Source organism: Glycine max, chromosome 9, assembly GCF_000004515.6.
Source record: "Glycine max cultivar Williams 82 chromosome 9, Glycine_max_v4.0, whole genome shotgun sequence".
Classification (NCBI taxonomy): Eukaryota; Viridiplantae; Streptophyta; class Magnoliopsida; order Fabales; family Fabaceae; genus Glycine; species Glycine max.
The window spans coordinates 29286118-29309521 of record NC_038245.2 but is presented as its reverse complement, the minus strand read 5'-3'; the positions used below and the strand labels follow the sequence as shown (position 1 = coordinate 29309521).

The 23404-nt window shown below is 32.4% G+C and overlaps 2 protein-coding genes across 3 annotated transcripts; one reads left to right on the top strand and one right to left on the bottom strand.

Annotated features, from left to right (window-relative positions):
* Positions 1-490: 490 nt before the first annotated feature.
* On the top strand, positions 491-4716 carry LOC547692 (uncharacterized). Its single transcript, NM_001398514.1, has 2 exons — positions 491-1205; positions 4375-4716. Exons 1-2 carry the CDS (start codon positions 636-638, stop codon positions 4432-4434), a joined length of 630 nt encoding a protein of 209 aa, NP_001385443.1. The 5' UTR covers positions 491-635; the 3' UTR covers positions 4435-4716.
* Positions 4717-10221: 5505 nt separating this feature from the next.
* Positions 10222-23202, bottom strand: LOC100794013 (nicotinate-nucleotide pyrophosphorylase [carboxylating], chloroplastic). Of its 2 annotated transcripts, XM_003533897.5 has the most exons (11): positions 22838-23202; positions 22665-22706; positions 21707-21849; positions 21345-21478; positions 21195-21258; positions 21024-21106; positions 19410-19493; positions 19159-19311; positions 12383-12559; positions 11628-11695; positions 10222-10562 (listed from the first exon to the last, which is right to left on the bottom strand). In XM_003533897.5, exons 1-11 carry the CDS (start codon positions 22924-22926, stop codon positions 10466-10468), a joined length of 1134 nt encoding a protein of 377 aa, XP_003533945.1. In that variant the 5' UTR covers positions 22927-23202; the 3' UTR covers positions 10222-10465. The 2 variants fall into 2 exon arrangements, with proteins under 2 accessions (XP_003533945.1, XP_040861462.1); XM_041005528.1 differs by lacking the exon at positions 12383-12559.
* Positions 23203-23404: the final 202 nt, after the last annotated feature.

Genomic DNA, 23404 nt, shown 5'->3' with positions numbered 1-23404 from the left:
TCATTGAAGAGATAAGAAAACAAAACCAAACTCTTGCGTATAAAAGTTCGGCAACTGGGCCTGGCGCGTTGAAGATCATTACAAAACACGGTAGTTGTTGTTGAAACACAATAAAACCCGAATCGAGACAACAAGACCTATCACACATGTAGCACCACTACAGCCATTAAACAATCAATTATTAGGTCTACTATTTTTTCCCTTCCGAAAGCGAAACCTTCTACTTATAGTTTACTGTAATTCCCTTTTTTTTATTGTCAAAATGCCCGTGATTAAAAGTTTTTCAAACCCTGTCTTATTATCATTGTCTTTCTTTTTAATAGGTGATTATGATGTTGATCGGTGACCATGTATCACTTATATGAATCTCAATATTTGAACAGATTAATCTTTCTCTTCCGTGTAGAATATTCTGATCAAGGGTCCCCAGCCTGCCTAATTTATGACCAATCCCATATAATAAACCCACAACCACCCACACACAATTCCCACTCCCACACAACCATCATCTCCCCCATGTGAACGTTACATTACACCTTAGTTTGGTTTTGTAGCATTATTATCCCCAACCCATCAAAAGCAACAATCATTGAATTAATTGCACCAAATATTGTTTTGCTGTAATCAATACTCCAATGGGGAATGCCTTGGGGGGAAAGAAAACCACAAAGGTGATGAAGATTGATGGGGAAACCTTCAAGCTTAAAACCCCAATAAAAGTTTGTGATGTGCTAAAAGACCACCCTGGCCTTGTTCTGTTAGAATCCGAGGCTGTGAAGCATTATGGTATAAGAGCAAAGCCTTTGGAAGCCCACAAGGAATTGATGCCGAAGAGGCTTTACTTCCTCGTGGAACTTCCCAAGGAAGTGACGGTGGCGCCGAGGCGGGTCCGGTCGGGGATCAACATGAGCGCCAAGGAGAGGCTCGAGAGCCTCGTTTTGGCTCGACGGTCGGCTTCAGATCTCACGATCATGAAACCGCCGTCGAGCCAGAAGGAGGTGATGGAGAGTGGTGGCGGGGTGAGGCTTAAGATGAGGCTGCCCAAGGCCGAGGTGGAGAGGCTGATGAGAGGGTGCGAGACTGAGGCTGAGGCTGCGGAGAAGATTATGGGACTTTGCATGGCGAATAATGGTGGTGGGGTTGAAGCTAGAAATGGAGATGGGGAGGTGAAAGGCAGAGTTGGGGAAAGTACAAAGGCACGTGAGGTATGCTTCCTATAAACTACACATGATGAAATTTTTCATTAACCAAGAAGACAAAATAAATTTATTTTTTCTCTCCTAGGTTAAATTAAAATCAATAATAAATATATAGTATGTATTTTTACACAGCCAGTTTATGACAAATTATTACGTGGTTTGGAACTATCATGATCCCTTTTAATCTTTATATAATTCTTAATCAAACATTTCTATTTTTTTGGGTAAAGTGAATGACTTGCATGTTTCATGTGTGTTATTCGACATTGGTTCAGACAAGGAACACAAGGTGATTAGTTAATATTTTCTCATCATTTTACACTATCATATAATTAAAAATATGATAAATTTGTTGATTTTTATAATAATTATCTTAAAAATCATATTTATTATTGATAATATTAAAAAAATTCACTGACTATGTATAAAAATTAAACACTAAAATCAAGTTGTGCATTTTAACACTATTATATTAAGTACTTTTATTTAATTTTTCTAAAAAAATGAGATGTATAAATTAATTTTAACGTATATAAAAAAATTAAGTGATTTTATTCTTTTATTTTTCTTCGTTTAAAAGAGTCTTTGTGTATTTAACTTTAGACTAAATTCTTATGTCAAAAAACAAAAGCATTAGTCTAGTATGGTTCGTAGTACGTACCATTCATTTCATTACAATTGATTTCGTTTACTCAGTCGACCACAAGGATTTTAAGTATAGAAGGAGACTAAAAGAGGAGAGATTATTAGATAGTGCAGCCCTACCATGTTACATGATTATTGGTAAGGATCATGGAGACAAAATAAAATATTAGGATAATTTAGGGTGTTTAGAGGAGGCCAATAAATTATTTTTCTTATAAAAAAATGTGTTTGAAAGAGGAACTTATAATTTATTTGACCTTGTTTTATAATATAAATATTTATTTATGTGTTTGAAAGAATTTATGATTATTAATCATGAGTTTTATGAAAATTACTTATAATTTATGTGAAAACAATTTATCTTTATTAAATTTTAAGATACTGGTAAATTTTAAAATTATACGAAGGAAAATATAAATGGTACTACCTCGTGCTTTAAACCATTAATATATATTTAGGGTTACTGTACACAGAGGAATATTTAATAAGTGTAAAATATTAATATATTTAGTTTATATATTATATTTATTTAATATAAAATGTAAATGTGGTTTGTTGTTTGTTAAGGCAGTATTTTTCAAATAAATTATAAACATTATTTTTTTTTTATAAAAATCTAATCTTGTTATTTTAAATAGGAAAATATGTGAAAAAATAATGAGAGTTAAAATTTGTAAAACAAAATGGAACCGAAGTAACTTAAATTTATATCTTTTCTATCCCAACCTGCACAGTTTCGTAAGTACTTCTTACATTTTATTGGATAGTAATTTTCTAGTGTTTTAATTTAATAATTCATATGCCTAATACCAGTTTTACGTAATGTCTTTTAGCATACAATAAATTCAAGAGACTTCAAATATTCCATTTATTTAACAAAACAGAGTTCGCATAAGTATATTTCTTACATTATTATTCGATTAATATTTGAGTCAATACTTAATAGAATCGACTCTTCTTTTACAGTAAGTTGGCGTAGCAGGTGCAATCATCATCTATACTATCTATATTCTATACTATTATAAACGAAATTTGATGCTTTAGTCATTTTATAAATCATTTATTATTATCGATTACTTGTTCGGTTGTTCAATGATTTATAGAAAAATATCAAACGGACAAAACTATAAAGATATTTTGTTAATCATGCATATATTTTAAGATAAACATTAAAGGACAAAATCATTAATTAATATTTTTCCTTTTAAAACATAGATATTTTTAAGTATTTCTTAGTATATAAAATTATAATCCACTTTAAATACTTCTTATTATTTTTAATAAATATTAAATAAATATATGAGTTGACCACCAAAGCACTAATTAGATATAAAAGATGTATTATAGGGATACAAGTTGTATGTAATCATTAAAATACCAATTGTCTATTGAATACATTTTATTTTACTATTCACGACACTAATTGGGCTACTAATTTGTAATACTCATACAAAATGGTCCACACATATATAACTATTTTAATATAATTTAATAAGAGCTTGTCTTATAAAAATTTAGCGCTATAATAATCATTTCAGGACTCTTTTCTCTTATGAAAGTTCCTGAGATATTTTACCGGCCGTCATATGGTAATTAAGGAAAAAGGAATCTACAATTCTGAAAATTATTTATTCGTTCTCCAATAATTTTATAATATCATTTAATTACAATCTATTATATATAATATTTTTATTAATTTTAATTTAAAAGTCATATAAATAAAATTTATAATTAAATAATAGTATAACAATACCTCATCATTCAACTCTTAAAGTAATATTGTTTTTATTAATATTTATTTTTATTGATTATTCAAACATGGTATATCGTGTCAATTAACTTTGAGTCTTCGACCTACATATAATTTACAACTTTATACTATATACCCTGTTTTATATAGATATCAATCCTCACCTACTGAGTACTTAAATGAATTTACATCATAAATGCAATAAAGAGCAATTACAGCGAGTAACGTACCATCTGAACAGATTCTTTTCCATCCATATTCATATAGTTGATGACAATCAAAATAGTATGGATAATGCATGAGAGTGTGTAATGGCTAAGCAATTTAATTAAACATCAAATATTTCATGCATACAATATATTGTTATCCAAAGGGTTAATTAAGCGCCATCACGCCATGTCCTTTTCGAGTTGTTGGGTCTGCACAGGATAAAGATTCTTCCAAAGATATTGTATAATTTATAGTTTATTAAAAACAAACTTGAAATTATTTATGAAAGAGTGGTTGCGAAAATAAAATTATTCTACACACAAAACTGTATTTGTATGCATTCATTATCTATAAAATTTGTAGCTAAAACTATTTCGTATCAACATGATTAGAAGAGTTTGTATTCATTCAAGATCGACCTAAGAACTAAAATAAAAAAACTTACCATATAATTTTCTTATTTTAAAAAAAAAAAATCTCTTGAAATTTACTTTACTCAGGCCTTACTCATTGTTGGGCAACCGTATACCCATTAAATTAATGGTTTTGTTGGATTAACAATTCTTGCAGAAAAGGGTGAGTTTTATGCCAATCAATGAAGGAGGAAGTCCAATAGCTGTGGCTTCATAATTACCACGCACTCATTTTAAATTACATTAGCTTTGAAATACATAACACCCTTCGGTGTTGCTGCTAGCCAGGGAGGGTTATCTCACAAAAGGAATGATCTTCCACTGATGCATATATAGTTAATTAAATATATAAGAGTGATGTTATTATTTACATTTTCATGCTATATACTTTGAAGTCATCGCAAACGGTACGTTGCTATAATTATATGGGTGTTTGCAAATATATATATTAGTTTCACTGAACAGTAAAATGTAGTTCAGGTACCTTAATTAATTTGAAGCTGTGAATTACTGTGAACTTATGGGGTTTCAATAAAATTAATTCTTAAATTAGCTAGTATATGTAAATATCGGGAGATATATATAATTAAACCTGTTGAAGTGTAGAGAAGAGACGTCATGAATGAATGTATCATCCAATGGTGCTTCCCTAGCTACTTAATCGTTTGCCTTAACCTAAAAGGTTAATTTGAACATAGAATCTAGAACTAGCTTAAAAAATAAAGCCAAAATCATTAAAGCAGACTGTTAATTCTTACTAATTAAATTGGGTTTTGGCTCTAGTGAATAGCGCGACAACCAACCCTCACTTTTGTTTTTGTTTTTTTTTTTTTCTTTTTTGAAGGAAAACCAACCCTCACTTGAGAGGTACTACTTTATAACATACGTGATGATGTTATTTAAAAGAGAAATTATAATTGTACAACAAATTAAACAATAAAATATAACGTCATCCTCTTATTTTTTTTTTTAAATCTATGATTTTAGTTTTTCTTAATTGAAATATTATATCTTTCATTTTTTAAAAATTCACAATTTTAATCTTCATATTTTTTTAATTAAGACATTTTATCCCTCACTTTTTAAAAATATGTAATTTTAGTTCTCTTTTTCAATTTCAAACTTAATTATGTATTTTTTTTTCATTTTTTAAAAATTAACCTTGTTAATAATTAAAAAATCATTTTTTAAGTAGATATTAAATAGACACATATTAATCAATGTTTAAAAATGACCACAGATTAAAAAAAAAGAGACTAGAATCGTGAATTTATTAAAAGTGATGATAAAATATCTCATTTAAAAATAAAAAGACTAAAATCACATATTTAAGAAAATAAAGAAATAAAAATCACATTTTAACTTAAAATATACAACTAAGACAGAGAAAAGAAAGATATATGTTTGAATTTAAAATATAATAAATGATCAAATGAAGGAAAAAAATAGATACAAAATATGATGTTATATAAGAGCATCTACAATATATGATTACTTAAATAAGATATTTCTCTAAAATTTATGAGTCCTACAACACTACATGGATTTAAAAATTTTAAAGAACAATGTATTCTGATACTAAAGTTGTTAGAATGAATATTTAACTTGAGTCATGTTAAATTTTATAATTGAAAATGATTCATAATAATAAATTAAACAACTCATTATTAAGTCATTTGTTCTAATAGTAAAAATTTGTTAAGCAATAATTTTTAGTTTTAAGTAACTAATTAAGCACCCATGTTATACGTGTATTACTTATTAATTTTTCAAATTTTAAATCTCAATCAAATTAGTACTTTCATTAACCCAATTAATTAATAGCGTTAAAGATGAGATGCATGTTAAGTGTCATGATGACTTCCATATGTAGCAAGGGCTAAAAAAGGACAGTTCAAATTCATGGTTTTTTCGTTAACATTTAACAGAGACTAAAATATATTGTGTGTCCAAGTTTAAATATATTTTTAATTTTTAAATTTGAGTAATTTTTTTTTGAAAAATTTTATTTTTATTAGTGTTTTAGATCTTTAAAAAATTGTTTTTAATTTCTATCACTTAGTGTTATAATTTGTGACACTTTTTTATGTGTTAATACTGTTATAATTTGTGATACTTTTTTATTGTCAGAAATGTTTTTTAATTTAATTTCTTCAAAATGATTTGTGATAAATTAAAACTATCTAAATATGTAAAAAATCACAATAATTTTACATTAATGTTTTTATTTTTCTTCTTTAAAATTGTCAAAATATGTAAAAACAATAATTAAAAAATCATAAGAGTAAAATATTTTGACAGTTTAAAATCATAAAATCATTTTTAAAATAATTTAAAAAAAGTAATTTTGGTGATTAAAAACTGTGACAAATTGTGAAATTATAAGTACAATAAATAAAGAGGGACTAAAAGAAATTTTTCAAAATTTTGAAGGACTAATAAAAATAATTATTTTTATTAGTGTTTTAGATCTTTAAAAAATTGTTTTTAATTTCTATCACTTAGTGTTATAATTTGTGACACTTTTTTTATGTCTTAATACTGTTATAATTTGTGATACTTTTTTATTGTCAGAAATGTTTTTTAATTTAATTTCTTCAAAATGATTTGTGATAAATTAAAACTATCTAAATATGTAAAAAATCACAATAATTTTACATTAATGTTTTTATTTTTCTTCTTTAAAATTGTCAAAATATGTAAAAACAATAATTAAAAAATCATAAGAGTAAAATATTTTGACAGTTTAAAATCATAAAATCATTTTTAAAATAAATTAAAAAAAGTAATTTTGGTGATTAAAAACTGTGACAAATTGTGAAATTATAAGTACAATAAATAAAGAGGGACTAAAAGAAATTTTTCAAAATTTTGAAGGACTAATAAAAATAATTTTTTTAAAGGACTAAAAAATGACTACCCAAGTTGAAAGACTAAAACCATAGTTAAGTTTTTGTTAGAATTATGATACTGGACGCATAAGAAGAAAAACACATAACAAAGATACAAGTTATATAATAATTTTTTTATCTTGAAAATCGTTTGACAAATAATAGACAATACAAGTAAAATAATATAAAATCTACCAAAATATCTAATATTAATTATCTTAATATAATTTATATCAAATTTAATGTGTTTACCAAAATAAAAAGAGAGATTAGAATATAAAAAATTCAATCTTTCCTTTTTAAAATAATTACACTGTTTAGCTACTATTTTTTATTATTATTAAAGAGATACAATTAGGGATATATATGTCTTTAATACTTTATACCTAGGATAAAAAGTTGTCCCACAATTTTTTTAACAAAAATTAAAGATTTTATCATATTTTCAGTTGTTAGATTTGTGTTGTCCCCTACTCTTTTTTTTTCAAATCAAACATAAAATAAAAATATTTATCTTATCAAGTACCATAATTTTTAATAAGTCAAATGAACTCAAATGGTCTTAAGACCCAAATTAAAAGTAATATTTTATTTTTTATAACACTCAATCTATAATGTTTTTATGTTAATTATTTTAAAACTAAAATACCTCAAATTAGTTACTCTAACAAATAATTAGAGGAGAGAGAAAATTATTAATGAAAAGGATAATTTTTAAAAAAATATATAAATTCAACATAAATTTATTTTTATTAACTGTTAATTTTTTATTATTTCTGAATAATTAGGTAATTGGTCTTAAAAATAGGAAAGAAGGAAATAATATATAAATATTGCTGTCAGAAATTTCAACTAAAATGATCATTATACAATTAAAGACATCTTTTAAATGGATTTGGATAAGCATCCAATTAGACAAGTGATTATGGTAACGAAGACTAGTGATCATACAAGTGATTAATTCCCCCATAATATCCTTTGGTTCTGTACGTCAATATTTCTCTATCCACATCAAAGAAAACTGAACAGTACGTAGTGATCTTTAGCTTGGCTTGCTTAGAAGGTGAGCGTGAAGGTAGAGAGGGTTTGCAAATTGCATTTGTTGATACAGGAATACAGGTTGGTGCTTCCTGCGTTCTTTTCAGATTTTTTTTTTCATTTCGGATGATCATTTTAGAAGTCAAAATCTGTAATCATTATAAAATATAATTTTACATTTTGGATTGATAAGTCTGAATACCAAAAACAAATAGGCGCAGGAAACAACAAACTAGGAATGCAACTCAAACATTAACAAACAAATACCCTTTGATTTAACAACTTAAAATTAGGAGCTGCTGCTAATTTACAAATACCAGAAAACCAAGGATAAATGCACAGGTCAAGCAAATATAAAACCAGAAAATAGAATCACCAAGCATACACTTATAATTTTATTTTATTTTGAAAGAACACACACTTATTATTAAATTGTGTGTGTGTTTGTTGACCATTATTTGATCTAATTTAAAAAAGTATTAAATAATTCATTGTATCTCTTTATTTTAACGTAAAAATTATACATAACATAAGTAAATTTGAGGTTTAATTATCTGGTTTCTATACTTCATATTTACTGATTTTCTACGGTGGAGACGTAAGGGAAATATGGTTCACGTGGTGAAGTAAGAAAATAATATTTCAATAGGTCAATTAAAATTGAACCAGTAATTATGAAAAGACCTTTAAGCCCTTTGTAAAAAATGGTTTACTTACTTTACAGGATCATTAACATCAATTACGATACCCTATTTAATTTAAAAATCATTTTAAAATAACCCATCAGCAGGTTAATGGTAATTTTTCACCGATCAACTTTTATATGGCAATTACGATACCCTATTCGACGATCATTAAATAACACAGACACACCAAGACCATATTCTACAAACATTAAAATACTATTTAAAGACTGGACGGGTGAATCATTTAATTAATAGTTCACCCTTGAATCTACCTTAATTTCTATATGAAAAAAATTCTAACTTTTGATCCTTATATGAAATTAACGTTACCTTTTCATTCATTTAATCGGGTTAAACAAGTGTTGACGTGTGCAACAAAAAAGTGACATAGCATAAAGTCATCAAATATGTTTTATTTCTTAGTTTGCATATAAAATAAAATTAACATTACACTTTAATCCCTATATAAAATTAACATGTCTATGAAATTAAGATACACTTTAGTTCGTTTATAAAATCTTTTTTAAAAAGAATAATTGAATATATTCTTTTTTAATAATTTTAATAATAGAATTATGACGTATATAGTGATATTGATATTTAAAAAGTATAATATAGAATTGTTGATTTATATTTATTATAGGTACATTTTAATATTTTAATACACATAACTTAAATAAAAATATATATATTTCTTTAAAAAATTTAAATGATATGTGAACATTTTTTTAAAAATTTCAGAGTATTATTAAAAACTAATTACTACTGGAAAAATATTCATTTCACATGTCATCAATTTATTTGACTTGATAATGAAAATATAAGATACTTTACCTAACGTTTATCATATACGGACTAATATCAACTTGTTCCATTTAATAACTTCAACATTAAATATTATCAACGTAACAATTAAATATAAATTCGTTAAGTAAAAAAAATCTTAAAAAAAAAAAAACTTAAATCTCTCTTTGTTGGAAACCTTAAGCACATGCAAAATTGACATTCTCCTCCTAATGATTTATTTTATACCCAAAATCTAATCAAGATTCAAATCCTAAATCAATTTATTAAGAAACCCAAATTATTATTATGTGTCAACTATTGTCAATGAAGCACGGACACCTCAGTCTCTTGTCGTATCCGATGTCCGACACGCATCTGTGTCAGTGTTCAACATCGACGCAACACTCATACTACGTTCTGTATTTTAAACATTACAGGTGTCCGCATGTCCGTATCCGACATCCGTGTCGATCTCGGTGCTTCATATACTATTGTTTGCATATTGCTTGCTATTTGTCACGCTTTTACGTCACTTACGTATATAAGCAAATGCTAAACTATGTAGTTCATTTCGCCAAATAAAAAAAAAGTAGGTAGTTCATGTTCAGTAACCACTTATATATTATTTTATTTGGTAGCAATATATTACTTCACGAATAACAAGATTCCTGTCTTGATCAGCATAGGGGTAACTCTGTTCGTGTATCATGGCACTTCTTGTGCTCCATAATATATATTTGTTTTATTTGCCTATGAAAAAGGAAAAGTCACACATAAGTGACAAAACAGGGGAAAAAAAACCGATACAAAATATTGATAGATAATAGTAATATCTTAAGAAGGCCAATCAAGCTCGTCCAGTGCGCCTTCCAACTTTGAGTGCTAATTCGGTATCAATTTTGAGGGAGACGTCTAGTGCTTTCACAGAATGAGTCAACGAACCACTGCCAAAAAAGCCAAGTCAGTATGGTATTATGTCGGCATCCTCAATTCATTTGATAATTATCTTACAATTGTTTAAGAGTTATACACCATGTTGGTTTTAATTATAGGTGAGTACGAGTCAGTGTATGCAAAAAGAATGTTGGTTTTTTTTTTGGAAAATATAAATTATATTAAACCCAAAATGATACAATAATAAACGGGACATACCTCACCGTTAAAGAAAATAAAAAACTTTTCTAATACAAGAAAATCTATCTCAAGATACTAAAATAAATGTAACATGTGCGCTTGTCTATACATAAGAAAAAAAAAAAAATGTTGGTTTTAGTTATAGGTGGATGAGTCAGTCTAGTTCGTTTTGATCTGCATTTAAAAAGATCAGCTAAGCTAATCTACTTACTAAATGGACCACATTTATGCCTTGTCTGTGTCTAACCCATTTGGTCCATGGGCTAACGGACTGGTCTGTAGGACCAATAATAAAAAGTCATAAAAAAAAACTTTAAAAATTGTAAATATCATATATAAAATACGATTAATGAAAAATATAAAAAAATGTAAATGAATTAATGAAATAATAAAGTTTAAAAGAGTTACATTTATGTAACTCATACATCAGATAAACAATAAAATAACTCAACAACTCACCTTTTATATCAAGAAACTATAAATATTCAAATACTAAAAAATATATCAGAATACACTAAACACCAAGAAGTTTTGTTCAAATACTTAATAATCTTATCCTAAATATATCAAAATATACTGAATACCAATAATTTTAATTAATTTGATTCAGATTTAAAAATATAATGAACTATCCAGACCGAATCAATCTGACTAAAATTGGATTGATTTGGTTTGGATCATCCGATCATGATTTATTTTTCAAGTTATTACCTCTAATTATTGTCTATTTGATATAATTTTTTAATTTCATATTAATGCAAGATAAAAATATTTCATGCTCTTCAATGACTAAATATTTATTTAAGTAGAAAAGGAAGGAAAATGGATTATAATACCATATTCTATGAAGTGGAACAACCGAACTTAAAGTTTACCTAGAAATGTAGGTCACTCCGCTTTGCCCAATTTTATGTACAGTATCTAGTGTGACATTGCCTGATGCCTGACATCACAAAAATGACACTAGAAATTAGTACCTAAAGTCATCCTCGTCCAAATCTAGTTGTCAACACGCTCTGTGATGGGCTGAAATTTGTAGATAATCACCAGTTTTGATGGATCTCATATTTAAATTAGGAGATAGAATCTTTAATGATAAGTGAGACCTATTAAAATTGTTCATCTTTAACAAATTTCAGTCAATCACTGAGTGTGTTGAAAAGAGTGTTAGAGAGAACGTTCCTAGCATTTCTCAATTTATGATCTCCACATAATATCCGAGATTCTGAAATTAAGTGACCCTAGTTAATAAAGATCACGACAATGCAAGAAAAACCAAATAGTCCAAAGGAAAAAGAGAATATGACTTAGCAAGCTGATGACAACCAAAAGAATATCTTTCACCGCATGAGCCATGAACCCATAAAAATATGACCTCTAGGCATAAGGGCCACCATTAAAGAGTAAACCCATAATTTTGGACATCACGTATCGCTGAGCGAATTTCCACTACCTCTTTAGACGATTAAACAACTGAGTAGACATGCTAGTTTCTCAACAAATTGACAGACACAAGAATGATAGAAATAAAAACATAAAACCAGTACCAAAATATTCTGCATCGTTTATTCTAACAAATAATCCAAAATATTTTGTAAAGATTAAACTAAGCAAATTTAGTCACGAATACCTCAGTCTCATATCTCCCATTTATCAACTGCACAGCTTCTTTTAGCATAGATATGTCCACATCCCCATTTGGTAGAGGTACAACCATATTGTCCAACATTATTCGAGTCAAAGAAGTCTTTGTTTGAGATGAATAATGTAAAACTTCTTCCACTTCCTCAAGAGTCCTGGTCTCAACCTAGAAAAAACACAAAAAAACCTTGAAACACCAATGGGACCCCACTGAAGTTATGCCAGCACTCAGCAGTTACAAGACATTTACCCAAACATTCATATTGAGGACAAGGTGAAGTTTTAGATGAGTATCTAATAGGAAATTAGCTTCTAAATGGGATAGGCCCTTTAAGGTATACTCTAGAAGGCCCAAACATATTAAGGCCTGAGAGTTGTAGTGAGCACTGTGGGTTAGTGAGAGTTAGTTAGAGGAGAGAGAAGGTGAGGAATATTTCTGTTATAATTGGAATTGTGAGTTTGGCGGTGGGGTATGATGGATTTGGAATAGAAAGTGGAGCTCAGAGAACCTTTCTCTGACTTGGGGCAGCATTGCTCATATTTCATTAGTGCCTTTGTCTTTTCAAATACTCATTCTTATATTTTGTTTCCATTGATAACTAAAAACATATCACTGTTGCTTCCATTGAGTCTATGCAAACGAGAATAGTGGCTCCGTCTAAACAATGTTGAATCCAAAGTTGCAGCGATCGAAACCATCCTTCACTCTCAAGATCCAGCCATGAAGGATCATTCCACCCAGTTATCTTCCTTGCTTACCAGCGTCAATGAACTCTCCCAATTAGTGACTGCTATGTGCACAGAGATGTAGGACACTTTGTTGTGTTGTTCCGATTCTCCTGGTGCGACTCTTACCCCGCCATATCATACTGGACCCAACTCAGACAATGCATGATTGTCGGCGAAACGTGTTGAACTTCCGCCATTTTCTAGCGACGATCTACCGGTTGGCTTGCCAAAGCCGAAACGTATTTCTCAGTTCAGAGCACCCCCCCTAAAATGCAGATCCAACTTGCCCAGATTTGCATGGAGGGTATGACTTGGCATTGGTTCACGGTGCTGTCCAATTCCGACCCTCATCTACATTGGGCCTCTTTCAAATGCGTGCTGCTCGAGCGTTACGGCAACCACCAAATGGGTAATCCTTTTTCTCAACTTTAGCTCCTCCACCAAACAACCACTATCGATGAGTACGTCGAGGCATTTGAAATTCTCATGGCGTAGGTTCCTCCACTCTCGAAGGATCAGTATATGGGGCCATTCTGCTAGTGGACCTCTCAGTCCAGCCCATTCTGCTAGTGATTCTGCTGGGGCCCGTGACAAAGGGGCCAGATCTGGGTCATTTAATTTGGGTTCGCAATCATCTCGAGCGGTACTGGTAATCTTTCTTACCTAGAACTTATGGATTGTAGAAATAAGGGTCTTTGTTGGGTGATGCTAGGTGCACCAGCTCTATTGCTTGTGCACCCAGCATTTTTTGTTAATTCCAAAATTACCCTACGTCGAAAATACGCGAATTCGTGGTTGATCCGTATGGTTTGTATGGATGAACTTTATCTGTAAGTATAATTTAAACATACGGATCAACATGATCCGTATAACTCATACGGATCATGTTGAACTATATGAAGCATACACATCAAGTTGATCCGTATGGGCGAAAATATCCTTCACTCAAGTTGACCCCCATGATCTGTAAGTCCATACAAACCATACGGATCAACTTGATCCGTATGTTTAAATTATACTTACAGATCATGAGGATCAACTTGAGTGAAGGATATTTTCGCCCATTCACTTAAAATGTTGGGTGCACCCAGCAATTTAAAATAATTTCGTAAATGTCCCTGCTTTCTTCTTCCTTTTTAAGTTAGTTTCTGTGCTTTTTTCTTTTACGCCTCCATTCTTTTTTCTTTGCTTTCGTGTTGGTTTTTTATTGTTGAGAGAGGTGCCGCTTGGATCGAGGTGAAAGTGTTACAGGTCGGTGGTGATTGTTGCGGTGGTTGGTTCGTCGTCGAAGGTACACCAGGTACACGATGTTGTTGGGTGAGTGTGTGACTTGATCCGTATAAACCATACGGATCAACTTGATCCCTATGGTTTACAGATTTTGATTTTTTTTAAAATTGTTTAAAGTTTTATTTTTTAAAATTATTAATATGTTTGTATGTACATTTTTAAAAATAAATTATTTTTTATATGTGTATTTGAAATAATGCGTATGTAGATTGATATAGGGTTTTTGCTTTTTAACATATATTACTACTTTTCATTGAAATAAAATAACACTATTTATAACTATTTCATATCAACATATATGACTACATAATTAAAACACGAAATGCATAAATAAAATAACTACATAATTAACTTATATATGACTATTTTTCATTGAAATAAAATAACAACCTTTCAAACTATTTCATAACACCATATATGAATAAAGAATTAAAACACAAAATACATAAATAAAATAACAACTACATAATTAAATAACACATGACTATTTTCATTCAAATAAATTAAACATAAACAACTACAAAATTCATTTATTTACTATTAAAATTTAAAACTATTTCATAACACCGTGCAATCATACATATTATTTTTTAAAACACACACAAATCAAATATCTAATTAAAAACATTTTTCAAAAGTTAAATACCTATTTTTAATTTTTTTTAATTAAAAAAGGTTATACAGCTCATGTAACACTTAAGGATCAACTTAATCCGTACGAATGCAAAAATCGAAATACGAGAACGCAGCAGTCATTAACAGAGACACAAAGCTTACCTCGACGGTGGAAGACCAAAACAAAGCTGCAAGTGCTCAATGCCGACGACGAATCACCCAATGCGAGACAAACGAACCTCCAACCAAACCAAACGGCACTAGGAGGAGAAGAAGAAGAAGCTCAAACGGTGCAGCGAGGAAAAGTAAAAGGAAGAAGCTCGTACAAATGAAGTGAGCAGTGCACTGGGTGTACAAAGCTTTTAAATTTTAAGTCAAGGACATTTTCACCCATTCACATAAAATGCTGGGTGCACCTAGCATCACCTATCTTTGTTTCAAGTGTGGATCCAAGTGGAGTCCAACCCATGTGTGCCTCGACCGCCATCTCTGCCTTCTCATTTGGGAAGGTAACGAACAGTCCAACAATCCTACTCTTACCAACAATCCTCCAGAATCAAAAAATCAAGACATGGTGTGCCACGTTTTGGACTATTGCGCTCTCAATCCAGTGACCTTGCACATTCGAAGACCATCAAATTGGAAGGAGAGTTGGCTAGTTATCCTATTCTTCTCCTCGTTGACAGTGGGGCTAGTCACAATTTCATTGCATGAGAACTGGTGAGTTCCCTGAACTTGGAGGTCACAGCAACGAAGGAGTTCAATGTCATCCTCGACAACGGCAACAAATGTTCCTCTCATGGTGTCAACGCTTGTGTGTTCTTGGGGGCGTTGATCTTGTGTTAGGGGTTGAGTGGTTGAAAACTTTAGGACAAACCACATGGATTGGAACAAAAAGATTGTGAGCTTCAAGGACAAGGACCAGTTAATCGCCTTGCAAGGTCATCATATCAAAGATTCCTCTCACTCTACTGCCTTATAGGGCCTTTTGCAGTGCCTAGCCTCTGAGAACACTACCTGCTTTTGCTTGGAACATCAGATCATCCCGAACGATATGCCTCAGGACTTGCAGCATGTGCTGGATCAGCATGCCTCTGTCTTCACTGCTAGAAAGGGGCTGCCACCTCAACGAGCCCATGACAACTCTATTAATCTGCTTCCGATGAACTCAACTTGTGAGTGTAAGTTCTCTTTCGGCTTGCCTTCCATTGACTATTTAGGGCATGTAATATCTGCCCAGGGAGTGGCGATGGATCCCGATAAGGTGAAGGCAGAGTTGGACTGGCCGGTTCCAGTAAATGCCAAGGAGGTTCGTGGTTTCCTCGGCCTAACTGGTTACTATCATCAATTTATCAAAGACTATGGTAAGTTGGCCCAACCCCTTACTATGCTTACAAAAAAGGAGGGTTTCTTTTGGGGACAGAATCAAGTGAAGGCTTTTGAATGTCTCAAATAGTGTTTGTCCTCCTTTCCTATTCTCACTCTTCCTGATTTCACTAAAGAGTTTTTCATAGATTGTGAAGCTTCTGGCCAGGGATTTGGAGCGGTATTGATGCAGGACTGCCAACCTATTGCCTATTTCAGCAAGGCCCTATCTGCGGGAACTTTGTCCAAATCTGTGTATGAGAAGGAGATCATGGCCTTGGCTTTGTCCATTCAACACTGGTGACACTACCTTTTGGGTAGAAGTTTCAAGGTATATACAGATCATAGGAGTTTGAAGCATCTCCTTCAACAACGTCTCACCACCACAGATCAGCAATGCTGGTTGGCAAAACTCATGGGGTTCCAATTTGAGGTTGTTTTAATTCTGGTCCAGAGAATAAGGCTGATTATACCTTATCCTGTCAGTTTCCTTCCACTGAGTTCAACACCATCTCCATTAGTCCTTATTGGGTGGATTTCCCTGCTGTCAGGAACAAAGTGCAAAATGACCCTGGCTTGGTCAAGTTGAGCTCCCAATTGCAATCTGATTCTGATTCTCTGCAACACTATACTCTGCGCGACGGTTTACTTTTTAACAAAGATCGTTTGATGTTGCCTAAGACCTCCTCTTTAATCCCTACTTTGATGGCCGAATTTCACGACACGGTTACAAGTGGCCATTCGGGATTCATGAAGACATACAAGTAGTTGTCTTCCAGCTTCTTTTGGAAGGGAATGAAAGCTACTATAATGGAGTACATCCACCAATGTGACGTTTGTCAACGTAAAAAGTACCAGGCCTTGTCTCCAACAGGGCTGTTGCAACATATTCCTATCCCAGAAATCGTATGGGATGATATCTCTTTGGATTTTATCACCAGCTTGCCACATTCTCAGGGATATGACGTAATTCTGGTGGTGATCGACCGCTTGTCCAAGTATGCACATTTTTTATCCCTCAAGCACCCCTACACAGCGTGTTCAGTAGCAGAGGTATTCATCAAAGAGGTCGTCAAGTTACACGGTTTTCCCAAGTCTATTATCAGCGACCACGATCCTTTGTTCCTTAGCAAATTTTGGAGTGAACTGTTTCACCTTCAAGGAACTGTGCTAAGGATGAGTACTACTTACCATTCCCAAACCGACAGTCAAACGGATGTGGTAAATCGTTGCTTAGAAACTTTCCTCCACTGCTTTGCTTTTGAGAAACCTACCAAATGGCATCTGTGGCTTTCTTGGGCAGAATTTTGATACAATACTTCATCCCATTCTGCAATGGGCAAGTTCCCCCTTTGAGATTGTCTATAGTCGGAATCCACTTTCTGTGCTTCGTTATCTGATTGGGGAAACCCAAGTTGATTCAATCGCATCAGTGTTGATTGATCGCGACAAAGCCTTACGTCAGTTGAAGTTCCATCTGCACCGTGCTCAGCAAACGATGAAGAAGTATGCGGATGCTCATCATCGTCATGTCACTTATGAAGTTGGCGAGTATTCATCAAAGAGGTCGTCAAGTGCTTTCCCATGTCAGGGAGGTGGCGTACAAGTTGCAGTTACCAGATGCGGCTAGAATTCATCTAGTCTTTCATGTTTCTCAGCTCAAATGCTCTGCGAAGAGTGGTTCTTCTGTTACCATTTTGCCTCCCAGATTGGCAGTGGATAATCCTAAAACCCCTAGACCTGAGGATATTTTAGCCATTGGCGAAGGCAAGCACCTGAGAAATTCTGTCGAAGAGTGGCTTATCCTCTGGAAGTCTCAACCTGTGGTAGAAGCAACATGGGAGAACACAGCACCAATCAAAGACAGATTTCCCAATTTCTGCCTTGAGGACAAGGCAGTTGTTTTAGAGGGTGGTATTGATAGGAAATTAGCTTCTAAATGGGATAGGCTCTTTAAGGTATACTCTAGAAGGCCCAAACATAGTAAGGCCTGAGAGTTGTAGTGAGCATTGTGGGTTAGTGGGAGTTAGTTAGAGGAGAGAGAAGGTGAGGAATATTTCTGTTATAATTGGGATTGTGGGTTTGGCGGTGGGGTATGATGGATTTGGAATAAAAAGTGGAGCTCAGAGAACCTTTCTCTGACTTAGGGGAGCATTACTCTCATTTCATTCGTGCCTTTCTCTTTTCAACACACTCATTCTGATATTTTGTTGTTTCCATTGATAACTAAAAACATATCAGTATCATTACACCAGATAAAGTTACTAGGGCAGTAGGGACGTGAATTTCAGTTGTCACCACTGCACATGTGGCAGGTAGGAAAGGAAGGAGGGTATGGAGGTGTGAAATCTGGTAAAGGAAATGATAAGAGGGAGGCAAGGAGGAGAAGGGCAACCAGTCAATTATTCAATTCAATAAGGAATTAGGGCCCTGCGGCAGGAAGGAGACCCTCAACAAACCACATGTATTTCTTTCTATCTTCTTTTTTTTGTTTTTCAGTGAAGAGGATTTTCCCTATTGTAAGGAATTATTACTTATCAGTAAAATCTGTTCCTATCATCTTGTTGCTGCATCAACAAATCATTTGTTACACAAAATAGTTATTAGTTTATTGTGTGGCAAACAGCAGCAACTGCTAATAAGTCACAGTTGGAACCTGGCAGGCGTCACAATTTTCATGAACTTCAAAGTTGAGAAAAGACCAAAAAGACCTCAAAATGGAAAAAAAAGAAAAGAAATGTGTAGAACAATGAAAGAGAGCACCACCTCAACCTCCATTTGAAGATTATTTTGCTCCAGATACAGGTCAACAGCTTTAAGAGCATCAGCAACACCTCCAGCTGCTGATATATGATTATCTTTTATCATCACCATATCAAACAAACCCATCCTATGGTTCTGACCTCCACCAATTAATACCTATCAAAGCACATGTACACTAGTTTATTGAGTAAACTTTATGTGTAAAAGTATAAATGGTTATTAATTATTGGAAGGAAGTGATCAAAAGTCCATACCGCCCACTTATCCACTAAACGAAGACCTGGAGCAGTTTTTCTAGTCTCCAACATATATGCAGGGTATGCTGCATTTGCCATTGCCTGTGGGAAAGCACGAAATCTATAACACAGTCAAGAATTATAAGATAATAAAGGTTTCACTAATTATTGGGTCAAGTGAGATGTAACACATTACCATCTTTTACATTCAATCTGATTACATACGTCAACTTATTTTCATATTTGTGACATTGATATGTTTCATTACATTTACAAACATCATTGTAAGAAGCCATATTATCATCAACAATTTGTGAAATTATCAGCCTTGATGAGCACAATGAGTAATGGGTAGATGGGGAATTTGGATGCAAAGGGCTGTAACATGGCAAGTGTAGGAAGAAAGGACTGGAATGAGAAGATAAAACGGAAGTATGGGAGTGAAGAGTGGGTAGAAAATTTGTGCAAAGGGAGGTATTGAGTGAGATTGGCCGCCATTCCTAAGGCAGGAATTCTCACTCTAGGAGTCTCTCTATTCCTAAGGCTGGAACTCCAGAATCCAGCATTCTCTTATAGTGTAAAGAACACTTCATTTCTGTTATTATTAAAACTAGTTCCTATCAGAAAGTAATCGAGACCATATCACTTTATAGATTTGCTTCAACTGTAAGCTATGGTTGCAAAGTGTCTATCAAACTCAAAAGAAAAGTCTACCAAATGACAAGACCAGCAATGCTATATGGTAGTGAATATCAGGCAGCAAAGCCAACAAGATCACAAACCAAGCTTAGCATTGATGAGCATGTTGTCGTGATGACATACCAGGAAAACTAAGATTGGGGAAGAATATATACAAAACAAAGTTGGAGTGCACGCCAAATCTACCTAGTGGCACAATACTTTATTGTTGTTGCAAATTGCAAAGTTTTTCAAAAAAATTGGGTTAAGATATATGAGAAGCCTACACAGTATGGAAACTATCCTAGACCATAGTTCTCTCAAATATAGCACTTGCCATTGCCACAATAGGCAGTTCATAACACTAACTATAATGCATATAATTTAAAATAACATCTTAAAAAAAGAAAAACAAACAGACAAACTGATATTTGTAATACCATTCAAAACTATAACTACGCACCAAAAACAGCTAATAGAATTTTTAAGTAATTATTCATTTGTGTTTATTATCCCAGACTGAAAAGAACTCATCTCCAACAAGTGAAAACCTTGTCTCGTCCCAAGATAGTTCTGGACTATTATGTTTAAAGTCAGCTGCTATACATGTAGCATAGTGCCATGCTATACATTTAGCATAGTGCAACTGTGCAAGAACCTATGACAAGCCATTGAACACTATAGCATGATATTAACAACTATGCTCTAGACAAAATAGCTAAAAACCCAAGTAAATCATCTTAAATCTAACCAATTCAGCCATTTTGCAATTGTGATCCAATAATCCCAACTTTGTCAATAATTGACATCAAATATTTTCAATAGCCTTACAGAGATCTTTAAAACAGCATATAATGTTAGCTAACTAAGTTCAATAATCACAAACTGTTAGGTAGTTAAGCATATTACAAAAAATTCAACAAAAAGAAAATATTTTAGTAAACAACAGATTACCTTAGTTAAAGTTGCAATGCCACTCATCCTCTGCATAAAGTTTAGCACAACTCTTTCAGCTACAACAATGTTATGAGCCCGTCCTGCACGATCAATAGAAGTCATTCATGAAATTAATTACAAATGAAGCCACTTGCTTTTGTAATTATGTTTTCCTAATAATGACCTTACCACGAACTCTTCCAAACTGTAGCCCTTTATGGACAAAATCTCCATCATTTTTACTCCACTCCACCTGATAGTTGAAAGTAATCCTACAATAATTCAGCCAAGCACCAACCACAAATATAATGATAGACCATCTGCATATTGCTTTCATACCTTCAGAGAAGGATCAACCTCATGAAATATCATCTCTGCAAGAGCTATTCCAGCAATGATGCCATCCTCCTTTGCCAAAAAATAAGCTTCCACTTCCATGTCAAATGGAATGGTGGCCAAGCATGTTACATCACCTACAATCAAAACAACATCGATACCCAATGTCATGATAACTACCAAATAACAGTATGTATCAGCATTAGCTATTTGCGAAAGCCCGATGGCATAAAAGAATTTACACTTGATTATAATAAACAGTGAAGATAACATTAACAACTCATGAGTGTGAATTATAAATTTAAAACTCAGGAAGAAACATGGCAGCTAGTGCAAGAAACTTAAGAAAACGTTCAGAAATAAACCTCGATCCCCAGCATCTTCTTCAAGTGCTAGCTTGATAATGCCCTTCAAATCATAAGTTGGGTGCTCAGGAGGCTTTATTGCAAAGGACTCGTATGATATCCTAGAGCTTGTGACTTCAGTTGCAGACATTTTAACAACCCTCCTGCACTTGTACACAATTTAAAACAAATCAATCTGAAAATACATGAAGTCCATCAAGTGACACATGAAAATATTACCACTATGACCAGCAAAAACACTCTTTAGTAAGTTTCCAAGCATTTAGGGCCTGTTTGGATAAACAACTTAATTAAAGTATATAATCACTTATGTATTGTAAGTTGTTTTTATCATCGAAAAGGGGAATAGGATTAAACGACTTTTACATAAGCTGTAAGTTGTTTTCATAAGCTATCCTAAAGAGCTTATTAAAATAAGTAGAAAAAAAGTAAACAACTTAGGGACATATCAAAAACTATTTTTATAAGTTATACCAAACACTTACACAAGTGCTTATGTATAAGATAAGTCCAAATAAGCAGTAAATAAGCTCTTTCAAACAGGGCCTTAATCAGTTACATATGTAACTACCAAAAGGCAATCTAGCTCAGTTGGTTAAAGAAGGTGCGTATGTTGTTGTAAAGTCCACGGTAACTATTTTTGATTCCTACGGATCAAAAATAAAATTACATGTTTAACTAATTATTTAATTCAAAATGCCAGGATTCATACACAAACAGCACCAAGAAATTCATATTAACTACGCATACACGTTGCCATTTACAAACAAAAATAGAAGTACTGTCATACATGTTTAATAAACATCACCATATATATCACCAAGTAACACTAGCAAGAAAAATGCTTGATTTTAATTTGACAATAACACTTGTTTAACCTTACTTTTCACTATACCCTATTCTAGAATTATAATAACAATCACAAGTTCTTTCTCAGAATAAAAAAAAAGTATGTTACCTGACTTTTGAATGTGATTGCGGTGGGAGTTTAAGTGAGAGGCTGTAAGAAATGAACCAAATTACAGAAACGTGAGAAGGTTTTTGGTTTGTGTTTGCTACGAACACTTAACAAAAGCAATGAAACGAAACGCCGCATTTTATTGCGGGGATAAGAGAAAGAAGAACAAAGACCTTAGTGGAGGTGGAAACGCTGTGGTGGATTCTCTAGTGTGAAAAGCGGGCCATAGCAAGAATCCTTGTTTGCCGCAGCTTATAGCCATATTCAAACGCAATTTGAGACTATTTTCTCTTCAGTTTCAAAATTCGTGGTTTCAAAGTTGGGGAAATAATTGAGTGGTGTTTCTTGCAGCATTAATTTGAAGATTTTATAAGTTTGTTTTTGGGACCTCAACGAGAGAGGAGGATAGGCAATGCAGATGGCATGAAAGTTGGAAGTGACCTTTATTCTGATTCTGAAATCAAAATAGTTCATTCCAGGTGTGACTCGTGGGTGGGTGGCTCGGCATGTCTAATGTATGGTTTTCATTACTTCTTTTGTTACTATCATCTTACTCATTGTTGGTACTTAGTATGAACAGTTCGTGATTAATATTTATTGAAAAATCTTATTGATTTATTTTTAGTTAATTTTTTTCTTTTAATTATGTTTTTTTTATTTATAAAAAACTCAAACTGAGATCTTGATTTAAGAAATTAAATCTAATATTACAAGGAACTTGTTGGTATAATTTAATAATA